This window comes from Rhinolophus sinicus, chromosome 3 (assembly GCF_057876585.1).
Source record: "Rhinolophus sinicus isolate RSI-liver-muscle chromosome 3, RSI-T2T, whole genome shotgun sequence".
In the NCBI taxonomy this organism is placed as follows: Eukaryota; Metazoa; Chordata; class Mammalia; order Chiroptera; family Rhinolophidae; genus Rhinolophus; species Rhinolophus sinicus.
Genome location: NC_142503.1, coordinates 63,054,347 through 63,069,077, shown reverse-complemented (window position 1 = coordinate 63,069,077; position 14,731 = coordinate 63,054,347). Strand labels below are relative to the sequence as shown.

The 14,731-nt window shown below is 34.6% G+C and overlaps 1 protein-coding gene across 25 annotated transcripts in view; it reads left to right on the top strand.

Moving 5' to 3' along the window:
* MCTP1 (multiple C2 and transmembrane domain containing 1) overlaps positions 1-14,731 on the top strand; it is a 491,550-nt gene that overhangs the window by 285,120 nt on the left and 191,699 nt on the right. For 14 of the 25 annotated variants that reach the window (XM_074328730.2, XM_074328727.2, XM_074328722.2 and 11 more), the window contains 3 exons: positions 3,022-3,099; positions 7,767-7,937; positions 10,847-10,977. In XM_074328730.2, the coding sequence (XP_074184831.2) occupies positions 3,022-3,099; positions 7,767-7,937; positions 10,847-10,977 (380 nt within the window). The remainder of the gene's footprint in view (positions 1-3,021; positions 3,100-7,766; positions 7,938-10,846; positions 10,978-14,731) is intronic. The other 11 variants (XM_074328732.2, XM_074328733.2, XM_074328718.2 and 8 more) reach the window with 1 other exon arrangement.

Genomic DNA, 14,731 nt, shown 5'->3' with positions numbered 1-14,731 from the left:
CCTGCAGACCAAGGAGAAGAGGTATCGGCTGTGTAAAACAAGAATGTGATCCTAGGCCAAAGTGCTTACATTCTGAACAACTCATCTGTAGACGTACATCCAAGACAAGTTCAGCTGTTATTTCTTTCCAAGGTCAGCTGTTATTTCTCTCCTTAGTTATGAAAGTAAGACCCTCAGAAAAAAAACCCCACATATTTATAACTTAAAGTCTCAAAAACAAGCCTCTATAAATCAACCTCAGAACTCATTATTTCTTTACATATTATTGGTGGAAACTTATAGATTACTTTAGCAGACAAATAAGATAACATATATGATGATTTTTCTATTTGTATACATTTTGAGCAAATATAGTAAAAGCCTAAGACCTTTTATTTGACCACAATTAAGTTTATGGAGGGTAGTTAAAAATTTGAATATATATGTATATTATATATATTATATTATATATTATATTATGTATAATATATACATAACTAATATATATATATACATATATACATATCTATATACTGTGTTTCCCCGAAAATAAGACCTAGTCGGACAATCACCTCTAATGCATCTTTTGGAGCAAAAATTAATATAAGACCCGGTCTTACATTATGTAAGACCGGGTCTTATGTTATATAACACTGGTCTTATATAAGACCCGGATTTATATTGTATTGTATTATATTATATTATATTATATTATATTATATTATATTATGTTATATTATATTATATTATACCTGATCTTATTGTAAAATAAGACTGGGTCTTGTATTAATTTTTGCTCCAAAAGACACATTAGAGCTTATTGTCTGGCTAGGTCTTATTTTTGGGGAAACATGGTATATATAACATATATATTGATATAGATAGATATAGATATAGATATATAGATACACACACATATATATCTTCCCGACACCATAACTTGTACCAAGAAGCAATAGAGATAGGGAAGAAAGTTTAAGGCTAAAAACCAGGAGAATTTCTCTAAGGATTTATAGTGCCAGTTAATCAATCATCTTCTAAGACAGAAAGGATACAAGCTTTATTATTAGGTGATACATTTCAAACTAGGCTGCACAAAGCACTGGGAGGATTTTCTGTACAAGCAACCGTGTTTTGAGAGGGTGGACGGCTGTAGAACAAATCTACTTGTTGGACTTCATCATCCAGGTGCAATTCACTGGAATAAACTCAGCAAGAAAAGGGAAAGACAGAACATGCCTGTGCCTCGGACTGAGCTAATAATTGCTCCATGCTCCAGGCTTTGCCACACAAAACAGTCATTCTAGGTTGTCATTATCTCTTCTTTGTAGTGTCTTGTGAATCATTTGATTAAATAAAAGCATGTGCACCTCTGTGCTAAAAATAGAGGGAAGGACTGACTCCACACACAGCTATTGTAAAGGCACAAGCAATGTCTTTTCATTTCAGTTTCACAGTGTCTGGATCTCATTTGGAAAGATTAGGTTGTACACAGGTAATAAAATCCAGAATAACAAAAGCCAAGGATTATTTATACATATCAGGAGATGGGTATGACTGAATGTTCCTTTAGCCACATGTTAAGCCTAAATAGATTTTAAAAAAATTTTTTGATCTGTTTTTAATCAGGATGTAGAATAATAGGATATCTCCTATTATTAGTGATCCAGTTTATCAAGAAATGGAATTAATAAACTTTATTAAGTAGAATTGTAATATAGAAGTGTTCTCAATTTATATGCAAGATTCTACAACTTCACAACCTTATTAATAGACATTAGACTATAACTTCTTATGTAGTACAGCTAATGCGCAAATGCTTTACTGAACAATAGATCTTATCACCACCTGCTGACTTTTACTTCTGGTAAGCCCCTAATTTGCCTTTCTCAATAATCAATACCCAAGAATAGATTTCTTCTAAATATATGTCAAAATATTTCAAAAAATCCTGTACAAATTAACTTTTTCTTTTATTTTTTGTATCTTGAACTTCTTAGGCTCTGTCCAAAAAATGAGAGACAGTGGGAAAAATCATCAATTAGGTACTGGCAACCCCAGATTCAAATTTCAGCCTTGCCAATCTCTAGACATTTGGCTTTGAGCAGGGTATTTAACTTCTCTGTGCCTCAGTTTCTTTATCTTAAAAATACTTGTCATGAAAAACACCGGAGTATGAAAACTCCAGCACATAATATCTGCTCAATACATGCTTATTTCTTTCTATATAATATAACCTGTCATCCAGACCGGCCTAATCTAATCATCCCTTTTAATGTTATTCAAACTGATGACTCACTGCATCATACTATTGTTTAGGAACTTTGTCTACCTGCTCTAGACAAAGTCATTTAATACAATCTTTTAGCTCCACCATGATAATTCCCTCCCAGTATTTCTTGCTTACCTGTATCTTTCTTCATCCACACCTTGCTGCTCTGGGCTGTAGTAGGAAAGGGACTTTTGGGTTTTTGGAAGCAAAAGCAACAAAGGTAAGTGTTACGTGGGGCAAAAGTTCTGTTACTTAGAGATATCTCCTTAATCGTGACAAAGGATTCATCTGTGGGATGCAGTTAACATGATCATTGCTATTTTCTGTCTGTGTAACATTTATTCTTCTGGAGGCTTATCACTTTCGTGACATTGGAAACCATCACTAAACATTTTTGAAGCAGCAGACTTGGGAATATGATTCTTTCCGTGATTTCTCTCGCTACATTGCTTTTTTCTGCTACACCTATTAACAAAAACCTGAAACCACTCAAGTGGGACCCATCACCATATAATCTCAGTCTTTTATTCTCTTCACCATCACAGCGTTATGCTACGGAAGAGAATAGTAGCTGGAAATTATATCATTGCATTGACATTTATCTTCATTGTGCTGGAAGACATTTTCTGACAGTGACTTAAGAAGCAAATACTTATTTTTTTTTTTCAAATAATGGTTTTTGAAGAGTAATGCTAAACTCTGATTCAAATGAGGTGTTGCTAGTGGCAGAAAGCTTTCCCATACAGCTCTGATCGTTCATTTCCATCCAGATGTGTGACAGGCCTGCTTTTCCTGTCCTGGGCTTCTGCAGAGCAGAGCTTCAGAGTGCTTATTACCAAAATATACAAGTAAGTTCAACCATTAAGTTTATTTATTTTTTCTGAGCTTGCATGAGCTGTGAACTCTCATGGGTGACTTACTGTTCTGAAAAGCCATTCCCTATCCTAACCCCTTTCATACATATGAAAAGCAATTGAAATCTTGAGTCCCTTAACAAGGAGTAATATGCATAAACTAATATTCTCTTTAAAATGCTAGCTCACTAATTCTATAATCTTAGTAAAGATAAACATCATTGACTAATTGCCTCAGATTTTGAAATTTGTATTGTTACCTGGTATCTTGACCTTCTTTATTAAATCTGACCTTGGATGAATGTTCCTTTTGAGAGAGGATCTCAAACTGGTGTGTGTGAGATGCACGTGGGGCCCATTTGGAAATGCACGAGCAGCTCTGCTCCACAGGAATGGAGTCATGTCACATCCAGGAGGCACAGGCCCGCTGATTTCAACAAATTGCCCACTAAGACTTGGAAATGACTTTGAACTTTAAAAGTTTGAAGATTCTTTGTTTTGCAGACTTGGTTCTTTGCTCTGAAGCTGGGTTGATTTTCTGTTTTACTCTCCCCTTCCTTTTTCTTTCCCTCCTCAAACAGAATTCTATTTCAACAAGGACGTAGTTGAAAACATTACCTTAAATAACTAAGTACCAGCTGTAATATGTTAGTTTTATTGAGGAATATCTTGGATTTGTTTAACACTCTGTCCTTTAGGTGCTCAGTAAGTACTTCTTGGTTGACTGATCAATCCTTGAATTAATATGTATTATTTAGATAACATCCTATGAGTAAAAAAAAATTAACAAAAGGAAGGAGATAAACAAACTTGGCATAATTTTTCAGTAGGTCCCTGCTTTTCTCTCTAAATTCTCCAAATACTCAGACAAATATGCTTTCCTAATCGATAAATTTAGAAAGAGGACTAAAGAAGGACTTTAATTAGCCTATATTGTATCCATGTCAGAGAGTGGATAATGTTATAATTACAGAAATTAATAATAGTTATTAGAACATAGAAGACCAGTGTGCATGTACCTTAGAACTTTGAAAGCAGAGGTTCTCAAACTTGAGCATGAATCAGAAACACCTCGAGTGAGGGCTGGGCCCCACCCCAGGACTTCCGATTCCGTTGGTCTGGGCTGGGGTTAAAAGAATTTGAATCTCTAACAAGTTCCCAAGTGACATTGATGCCATTGGGCTGTGGGTCACACTTCCAGAACTTTGCTATACAGAAGAAGGGAACTTTAAATAGAGAAGCAAGTGACTCATAAGGTACTAAGGTGGGCATTAAAGCGAGTGGTTTCCAAAGTTTTTTGTTTTTTTTTTCTTTTTCAGTTGTGGAATTCCACTTGTCACCACCCCTTCAATGAGCTCTCCAAAACCTTGATTTAAACAATAACTAAGAGTAATAAATGACTATCAGTCATTTAGTAATAAATGACTAAACAGGTTAAATACTAGTTTACATTTTTTCCCCTCTATCCTAGCCCCTCAACATACACACCCCATAACGCCCCTTTCCCCAACACACACAGACGGAATAGTGTTCTTAGTACTAAGAACTTGGGGCCCCGGGGTACAATCTGCGAAACCATAGAGAAGAAAACATGCCCAAATCACGTAATCAGAAATTACTAGAAAGATGCAAGTAAGTGGGTGTTTACATTAAGCCCTTATCTTTTCCACTGTTATAGGCTAAGTTTATCTTTTACCCCTTTATCTTATAGTTTTATTTCAAGTTCCTATTCTTCACATTTAGACTAAATATTTATCTGTTTCATGAGTATGCAGTTAATTAAATCATGGCTAAATTAATGGAGTTTCTTTTTAGAAGAGTACGGCTTAAACAAAAAGAAATGGTAAAGAGGGAAAAATCACTTTAAAAAAAGTTATCTGATTAGTATGTCTTTGGAGCCACACACACCCCCACCTATATTATACTTTAAACTTTTTGCACCAATCACCTTAATTTCCTCGTTTATTAGCCCTATTTTTGTGTAGCGATATTCCCCTTCATTCTCCTCCTTAGCTTCCCAAGTCATTTTGGGAATGTTCTTCCAGGTTATAGAAAAGCATTTTGTAACAACTAATGACAGTAGGTAAAGCCTCCATTAACTTCTCTGAAAAGCATGAAGAATCCTATGGAAGGCATTCTTTATCCTTCCTTTCCTGTAAGTCAAGTTGTTATTCTCATGTGAAAAATGGGAAGAGGAGCAAGCGAGGAAGGATTTCAGACATGGTACCATTCAGGAACCTGGCATAGCTTTGCTGATTGAAGATGCTATGTAACCTAGACTGTACCCACCTACTATTTGACTGAGTGCTATATATGACTTCTGCTTCTACAGTGCACGGAAACTGTCATTAAATATATCCATCAGTAAGCTGAAATATTGCAAGTATGAATACATGTGCTTATATCATAGAAAAGTAGATTTCATGTATTAGCCATGGAGGAAAATCTAGCCTAGAATGTTATTTCAGATATAATCAATTCACTTAACAAGAGAGTACCCTTTAGCAACATTATCCTTAAACGATGACCTTTAAACCTAGGAGTCTCTGCCCTGAACACCAATAATGGGAGAAGCTCAGGAATAAAGGTCAGACGTCCTGGGCTCTGGTCACATATCTATCATTTATTAGCCCAGCCACTCTGAGTCTCAGATTCCTTATTAGTAAAATAGGAATAGCAGTTCTTGTCTTCTTACTCCATAGGGTTTTAGTGGAAACCACATGATATAATGTACCCAAACGTACTCTTAAATACTAAACCTCTATCTAATTGGGTAGTTACTAACTCCTCATTCTTCACTAAGATAATTATTTCTTGTTACTTGCCAAAAAGATTGTTTTCCTTCTTTGCCATCCACATTCCTTAACTAAAGTTTCAGACCCAGAGTTTAGAACCCGTTTCTCTAGAGTCTTCTGTTACAGGCAGTCTCAACAGAAGTGGTCAGATAGATAGATAGGTAGATAGATAGATAGATAGATAGATAGATAGATAGATAGATAGATAGATAGACAGACAGACATTGAAATCCATTGCTGCATTATATAATAAGTAGCATGAAATCTTAGAGCTAAAATAAAAAAAAAAAACAACCTTGAAGATCACTTGGTGCAATGAATTCTAAACAATTATGTTAATCTAAGAAATCCTTGGTTCAAAGAAAATTCAATGTGGAAACCCAATGTGCAAAAAAACAGATGGGAGCAGAGGGGCTCTAGATGAAGTGGGCATGGAGTCCTGTGAACGTTACAGGTGCTCCGAGAAACCTCTGTTGCATTTCAGAACACAGTTGAACAATGCTCTTGGATTCAGAGAGGTGAGGGTGTGTATGCAAAGGCCCACATTGATATCTATAAGGCAATGTTGTTCAAAATTTGCTGACCACCAAGGCAGGGAAATATGCAATGTAATGAAGAAAGATTTCCATTGAAATCTTTAAATATTAAAAGTATTGTCACTTGAAGAAGGTAGTTTTCATCTTCCTAATAAAAGCATCCTGAAATACATGAATTTTGATGATGACAGATAAAAATGGCTATGGCATTACTATGGTATGGAAAACAAGTAGGAATTCAGAGTGGGAGGGGGAGTTATACAAAATAATTTATAACTTTATTACATTAATATAGATGGAGCGAGGCCAAAAGTAGAGCTAATCCATAATTTAGAAGTGGAGTAATTTGAGGTTGAGAGAAATGTTGAATTTTGTCATGAAATGACTATAAGTGAAGAAAACATCCTTGACAGGATGAAATAGCAATTTTAATAGTACTGCTTGGTTCTGAATCCAGACTGTAAAGTTATTAACATTTTAGCCACTTTCTTTAGTTTGGTTTACATGTGAGTTAGTTCAAAGAAATTATACGGTCATTTTCAGTAGACATGTTAATTTTTAAAATTTCTGATTTGGTTCACTGACTTGAATATTGTGACTTAGAATTGAGCATAATAAAAATCATTAAAGAAAATATATGAATACTAGAATGAGAAATAAATCCAGAAACTTACCTGCCAATGTAAATCATATATGTAATTTTTAAAATTTGTGATGCAAGTTTTAAAATTAAGCAAGGCATTTCGGATGGCCATATTGGTTGTTTTCTGTTCTATGGTACCTTAAATAGTTCTTTAGTGAGCTGAAACTCAGTTATCTCTTAATATGGCAATACAGACATTTTTTAATAGTCTGACCAGAACTTGTAACTAATATTACAACTAAAAACCACCTGTAAAATTCATTTGTTACATGAAAAAAATTCTCAAAAATCCATAAGTAATTAAAAATTAAATATCACAGTGTGGATAAGGGCTTTGATATTATAATATTTTATACTAATTTTGACACAGGCATATTTGACAAATATGCAAATGTTCTCTGATATTCTTAAGGTATCTACATCTTGTAATTTTAAGAGTTGAAAAATTAGACTTTATTTTCAGCACTCACCTCTTTTACACAACAACCTTAAATTTTTCATGAGATGATAATTTCATATTTACTAATTTATAATTAATAAATTCTAATCCATAAATTATTTTTATTTAAAAAAATTGGTAACTGCCTTTTTTTTTTTTAAATTATAACAACAGGGGAAAATGTAATGCCAAATGAGGCATTTTTGTTTAAAACACATTAAGCTAACTCTGTTTTCCTTTGCTAAAAGTTTCAGACCCAAAGTTTACGTCTCTCAGATGTACACAGAAAATCACATCTTTGGCGTGGAATAGTCAGTATCACATTGATTGAGGGGCGAGACCTCAAGGCGATGGATTCAAACGGGTTGAGTGACCCCTACGTGAAGTTCCGGCTTGGGCATCAGAAGTACAAAAGCAAGGTGACTGTATCTCTTTTGTGTTCCTGTCACTATTTGGAAGGCAGTGGTTGGTTAAATGGTTGGTTAACAGCCATGATTTGGAAGAGGACACTAGATACTTTTTTAAATGCTTAACAGAATTTCTTTTGAACATCATGTCAGCAAACAAGACCAACTGTATTGCATTTCTTACTTTATGTGCTATGTGACGCTCTGTAAACTAGTTAAGTTGTCTATGTCTCAATTTCTTCATTTATAACACAGACATAATAGTAGGAACTATCTTTAAAAGAAAAAAGGCTGGAACAAACCTAAGTCAATGCCTAGCCCGTAGAGTGCTCAAAGAGTGTTACAGGCTACTGCCCTGTTTCCCCAAAAATAAGACCTAGCTGGACAATCAGCTCTAATGCGTCTTTTGGAGCAAAAATTAATATAAGAACTGGTATTATATTATATTATATTATATTATATTATATTATATTATATTATATTGTATTGTATTGTATTGTATTGTATTGTATTGTATTATATTATATTATACTCAGTCTTGTATTATAGTAAAATAAAACCAAGTCTTATGTTAAATTTTTCTCCAAAAGACTCATTGGAGCTGATTGTCCAGCTAGGTCTTATTAATGGGGAAACACGGTATTATTATTACAACTAGTACTAGTATCAGTACTAGTGCAAATAGCATTATTTTATATGCCATAAAAATCTGTGTGCATTACTCTGAACTATTTTATTCAAACTGACTTGCACCAGTGCAGATTGCAAGTTGTTTTAAAATTTATTTAGAAAACAAGGGGCCAAATTCCTGCTCCCACTACTAGCAATGTGCCATGGGGCAAGTGACTGCCTCTTCATGCCCCGATTTCCCCATCTGTAAAAATGAGAATTAAAATAATGCCTACCTAATAAAGTTATTGAGAAGATTGAATGAATATGTTTTGCATGTAAAGGGCTTGGAATACTGTCTTGCCCATGATAAATACTCAATCAATGTTACTGGCAGAAGGAAGAGGAAGGTAGCAGCAGTAGTAATAAGTATATTGTGTACTAACAATTATATTGGTAATAATAGTATATTAAATAATCATATTATCATATTATTGATAGAAATAATAATAATTGGCAAAGGTCATAGTAGTCATAGTTGTATTTGGGACACATGTTGTATCTGTGTTATATCCAAATTCAACCTCTTTAATGGTCAGCTTCTACAGCTGGTATTCATAGGCAGCTTGGGACAACTGATCAGACCCATGTATTAGAAATCACATTTTACTTTGACAGGAACATCTTGGTCTTGACATCATTATTTTCATGAAATTTTGATAAACAGCCTGCCTAGTCTCCTTCTGGCCCAGGAGGTTTTCATCAGTATCTAAGGTAGTTAGAAATATCGCAGAGGTGATTTGTTAGCAGGCTGATTGGTTACCTTACTGAGTGCTGATTTCTGACCTGAAGGAAATTATATCAGGAGGACCATCCTAAAAAAGAAAATTGAAAAATTAGGCTCCTTATGACCAAATAAGTAAGACAGACCACTCCCCAAAATACCGAAGGAGTTCATCTCAGCCCAATTATGAGACATTTGGATTATCATAGCATCCATCCAGTGCCATCTTTTTTTCTGCATGGGTTTAATAACAGATTTTAAAGCAACTACTGTTCCAAAAATAGGTACCTATGACCACTTCTGTCTTGTCCTTTATCAATTAACATCATTTCCATGTTCTGATAGGCTTAAAACATGACTTACTTTTATAGTTCTGCTCTTTAGGTATGAAATATGAAACCCAGCTATGGACACGTGTCTCTCTTTGCTCTTTCTTTCCATGATCTATTGCTGATTAATTTCAGATTATGAACTTTAAAAATTGTGATTCATTTGCATTACCTGTGCACATAACATACTTCATTGCTTTCAAAGTCTTTACATCTGAAGATCTGTCTGCCATACATTAAACAGAGAAAAGGCCACAGCATGCCCTCCTGCTAAAAAAGAAAGAACGGGGAAACAAATTTGAATGTCGTTTAACCCAATGGTGAACAGAATTTTAAAGCACATCAATATGGATCACTTTATTTATTGATACCACCAGGTGTCTTACCTGAATACTTAAAGTTACAAAATTACCTTCAGATAAGGTGTCTATATGCAACATTGAGATTACACACACACACACACACACACACTAATACTAATTCACAAACATTTTTGAGATATTATTTTGTGGAAAGAGATCTGAAGCTCTAATCAAAGACTTGAGTTAGAGTCTAGATTCTAAAACATATTGACTTTGGATGGGTCACTTAACCTCCAGGTCTCAGTTTCTCCATATATAAAATGGGGATGATACATCAGCACTATAATTTTAAGGTAAAAGTCTACCTGACCACCCCAAACTCACTATATTTTTTCCCCCTGCTCCCACAGAACTTTATTATCTGTTATTTTTCTTTTAATTTTTTAAAATTTAATTTTCATGTATTCAGTTCAGAATTCCCATGTGTGGGGGAGTAAGTTTAAAAAAAGAAACTCTGGGAATACTCATCTTTTTTTATTATGAGATGATAGACTACGATTTATTAACTGGTTATGTAAAATAATTGCTAGTATCTGAGTGAGCTATTTCACTTATAGATGATTTGCTTTTCGTATATAATTCATATCTTGCATATGTTATTCAAGATGATGAGGGAGTGACTGGTTTTCAGGACATATTCTTTAGAGTTCTTTCATACAATGTGCGGTAAAAATACCAGAGAGCTAATGACTCGTTTCCATCATTTCTGGAAGCTTTTGTTCAAATCTCACACTTACATGTTCTTCTAGACAGTAGCTAAAGTTGATTTAATGTCTCAAGTTAAATATTTTAAAAGACTGATATTTATGAGACAATAATGACTTTTTGGTTTTCCAGATTATGCCCAAAACTTTGAATCCTCAGTGGAGGGAACAATTTGATTTTCATCTCTATGAAGAAAGAGGTGGAATCATTGATATCACAGCATGGGACAAAGACGCTGGGAAAAGGGATGATTTTATTGGCAGGTTCGTGCAATTTGATATTTTTGTTTCACCCCAGAGAAGGTGAATTTTGTTAAAGAATGTTTGCTTTAAGTGTGCTTATTGTACATAATCCTTGCTGTTTTGAAGGAAGGGATCTTACCATGGTAAGGCAGTACTTGGATGAACTGAAAAACAAATTTGAAGACTGACCAGTAGGTGGCAGTTTTGACCAGTTGATGGACAGGGTGTCCAAATTTGATATCCAGAAATTTTCCCCAGATGTCAGAAATACTGTGCGTAACAGTTATCAGAGTTGAGAATGAGCAATCTCACTTGATATAAAATACTTAAAGGAACAAATAGCATGCTATTTGTTCCTTTAAGTATTTTATATCAAGTATTTTATATCAAGTGAGATCTCAGATAGTCTGTAAGTGATCTGAGATCATTACTTTCCATAAAGTATATTGTGACTGTAAAATGCATTGTTTCCTACAACTCCCTACAAGGTGAAGAATCTTTATAATCTCATAGGAGTTCATAAATCAGTGGAGTCCCCAGGTTTTAGTGAAGGAAGCATTAAGCGAGGCAGATCGATGTTAATCTGACAGTGCTGTGAAGAAAGGGCTATTCTGCGGCTTACATGACATCCTTCTACAAAGCCAAAGTTATTTTGAATGACTGCTTGATTATATGAATTGTTTTCTTACTTTAAAGCCTATTTTTTAAATTTTTTGGTAGTTATATATGTGTCTTTGGATCAAAACACACTGAAACTTGACAATACTGAGATAAAGTATGCTGGGCAGAAGAATTTGTTGGTTCAGAAAATTATTCAGCGTTTTTTCCAAGTTTCTCTTGTTCTCTTTGGATATACCACAAGTTTAAGTAACAGTACACATCTGTTAACACACTGAATACATGTCATTATAGTTATACATCTATGCTCTGTCTCCCTCAATATGTTATGAACGCTATCAAGTAGGTACTGTCTAGCTCTTCTTTGAATAATGAATTCATTTTCATAATTTATAGCAACATTAGCTATATTTGGTGACCAAAATAATCAGAATGACTGTCATGTGTAACTTACTACCTCAATCTCATTACTGTATATTCAAAGTTTCTTATATTAGTAGAATAATGAAGTAATTGGTAAAATGTACTGGTTTCCTGTACTTTGGAGTCCATATTACATGAAGTCCTTCTTACACCTTTTTCTTTTTTCCCCCCATAATGATGGATATCCTTTTTATGTATTTTTTCTTTTTTTGAAAAGAATTTCCAAACTGGAAATTATGGCAATTCCTTAGCCTATTTGGTACTGACATTTCCCTTTCCCTCACTTCATAATATGAGTTCTTCAAGGACAGGTCTAATTATATTACAGAAATCGTTGGCAGAGGTGGACCTGTTTATCTCACTTCACCTTGTTTCTACGGGCTTATCCGTATTTTGGCAAAATTTGAGAGAACAGTGACAAATGGCTGCTCTGAAGATCATAGCGATTGCTCTAGATCAGAGGTGTCCAAACTTTTTTCAACGTGTCCAAACTTTTTTCAACGTTTTTTACCAAGGGCCACATGCGGTAAAATACACAAACAGCCAGGCCACTCACTCGAGGTGAAGTACGTATTGCCTCACCTGGTTTATTTAAGTAAACTAAATATATTTTTGGAATTTGCTGCGGGCCAATTAACAATGGATCATAGGCCGCAGTTTGGACATCCCTGCTCTAGATGATGGGGGAGCTGTTATAGTCTTATGATATTTGGGGGAAAAAGAGAAAAAATCCATTTGTGGAGCTTCTGGGTTGGTGAACATATGTAGGTGCTGGGAGAATGGGGCACCCTGAGAGAGCCGGAAGCTCCGTGACCCTTCCCACGTGCATCTCTTCCATCTCGCCATTCCTGAGTTATATCCTTTTATAATAAACTAGTAATCTAGTTGGAAGTGTGTCCTCTATTCTTATTTTTTACTGTACCTTCATTACCCACTAACTTTTTTAAAGGACACTATCTAAATTAAGTCCCAATTTGAGAACACTTGTATAAATTAGATTATCTACATAGATTAGTTTATTGTGTTATAGTTTTGTTATTGTCCACTTTATTTTCCAGTTTTGGTCATATATAATGAGTTTTGCAAATGTGTTTTGTAAATATCTACTCAATAACAGGGCTTAGTTTTCATAATGAAGACAAGATTGGCTATAAATGAAAGAGCCACTTGCAAATCTGGAGTGTCAATATGGTGAAAACTATTTTAACAGTGAACATTACCCCACTCCCATTCTCACTTGAACCCAAACAGTGAGGCTTTTGCCCCCTATAATTCATCAAATTAGGGAATAATGAGGGTAGTTCATCTACCAATTGTACAGATGCAAAAAGTGAGGCAGAAGGAAGTTTACAGGTTGCTCAGCCAGACTCAAATCCAGGACTTCTGACTCTAAAGTCCATGCTCCTTTCACCTTGGTCTTATATTCAGTATGTTCTAAAGCCATTAAGTACTCGATAAAATGCTGAGTAGTCAGTAAACCAACTTAGGTGGTTGCACCGTACTGCAAGTTTCAACAACAAATTTTACCTGTTGCTGAACTACAAATTTCAAGTGAAGGTCAAGTAATGTTAATCTGCGAGTAATTATTTAACTTTCTGATCACCTGTGTTTTGGCAGGCAAGACGGACTGCCACCTTTATGATAATCAGCTAATAAATCCTCATGATTGTTACAGTTTTATGCAGAGCAGTAATCTGAACAAATTGGCTGCTGACAGCTGTGGTAAATTGCCAAGAATGAGTGCTGTCAGAGAACAAGTTGTTTTTATGAATGTGCAGAATAAGTAAATCCTATGTCAAGCAATTTTATTCAGTTGGAGTTCTTCGCAATCCAATATAGCAAGATTTATAGCATTATTTATTAGTGTACAAAATGCTTGTTTACCTGTAAAATGGCATTGATTTGGAGTACATATATTTTAGGTTGTTGAATTGCTACTGACTTTATTTGTTTCATTGTTATCAGGGCCGCCGCTACCCATGAGAACAAAGTGCTACAGATGTAAGCTTGAGTAGAGAGCTCTATTTCAACAAATTTTTTATTAATGATATACGATAAGAGGAACATATTCCAAGTGGGAGAGTTGTGGGTGAAGAGCAAATGCTTTCAAATTCTACAATCATGAAAATAAATCTATACCTCTGTACTTACACTGAAAGAGACTATGGGATGTGTAGGTGCACACATAGGTGTGTTCAGGTATATTATGGCAGATAAGGAAAATGGCTTTTGGTGCTGGATATTAACTGAATGAGTGTTTTCTGAAGGTTGAAGGTCAATGCCTTTGAGCCTTTGGCATTCTATAGATTCTGATTTGCAGTGTTGCTTATTTGTTACGGCAATATTACAATGATTCTTTTACTTCATAAATGAGGGCAAGGGCAAGCCTGCTGCATTATTAATTTGACAGCACAAAGGCAGCACATCAGAAAATTATACAGTAGAGTTTTTTTTATGAAATCATTATATTTCACCATTTTTCTTACTAAAGATTGAATAAAATATTTCATTCGGGAGATAGACAATATTTAAGTAAGAAAGTAGTGTGTCACTGATTCTTCTCTTGGTTTTTCAAAAACCCAACCTAAACCAAGTATATTAAGATTTTAATTCATTTGCTTTCATGGGTTACTATTTTTCCATGTGAAGATTTTCTCAGAAAGTTTATACTTTTTGCAATATTTCTTATAAAATGGGCAGTTTCCAAAAACAGTTTCCATGCATCAGTGTGTGT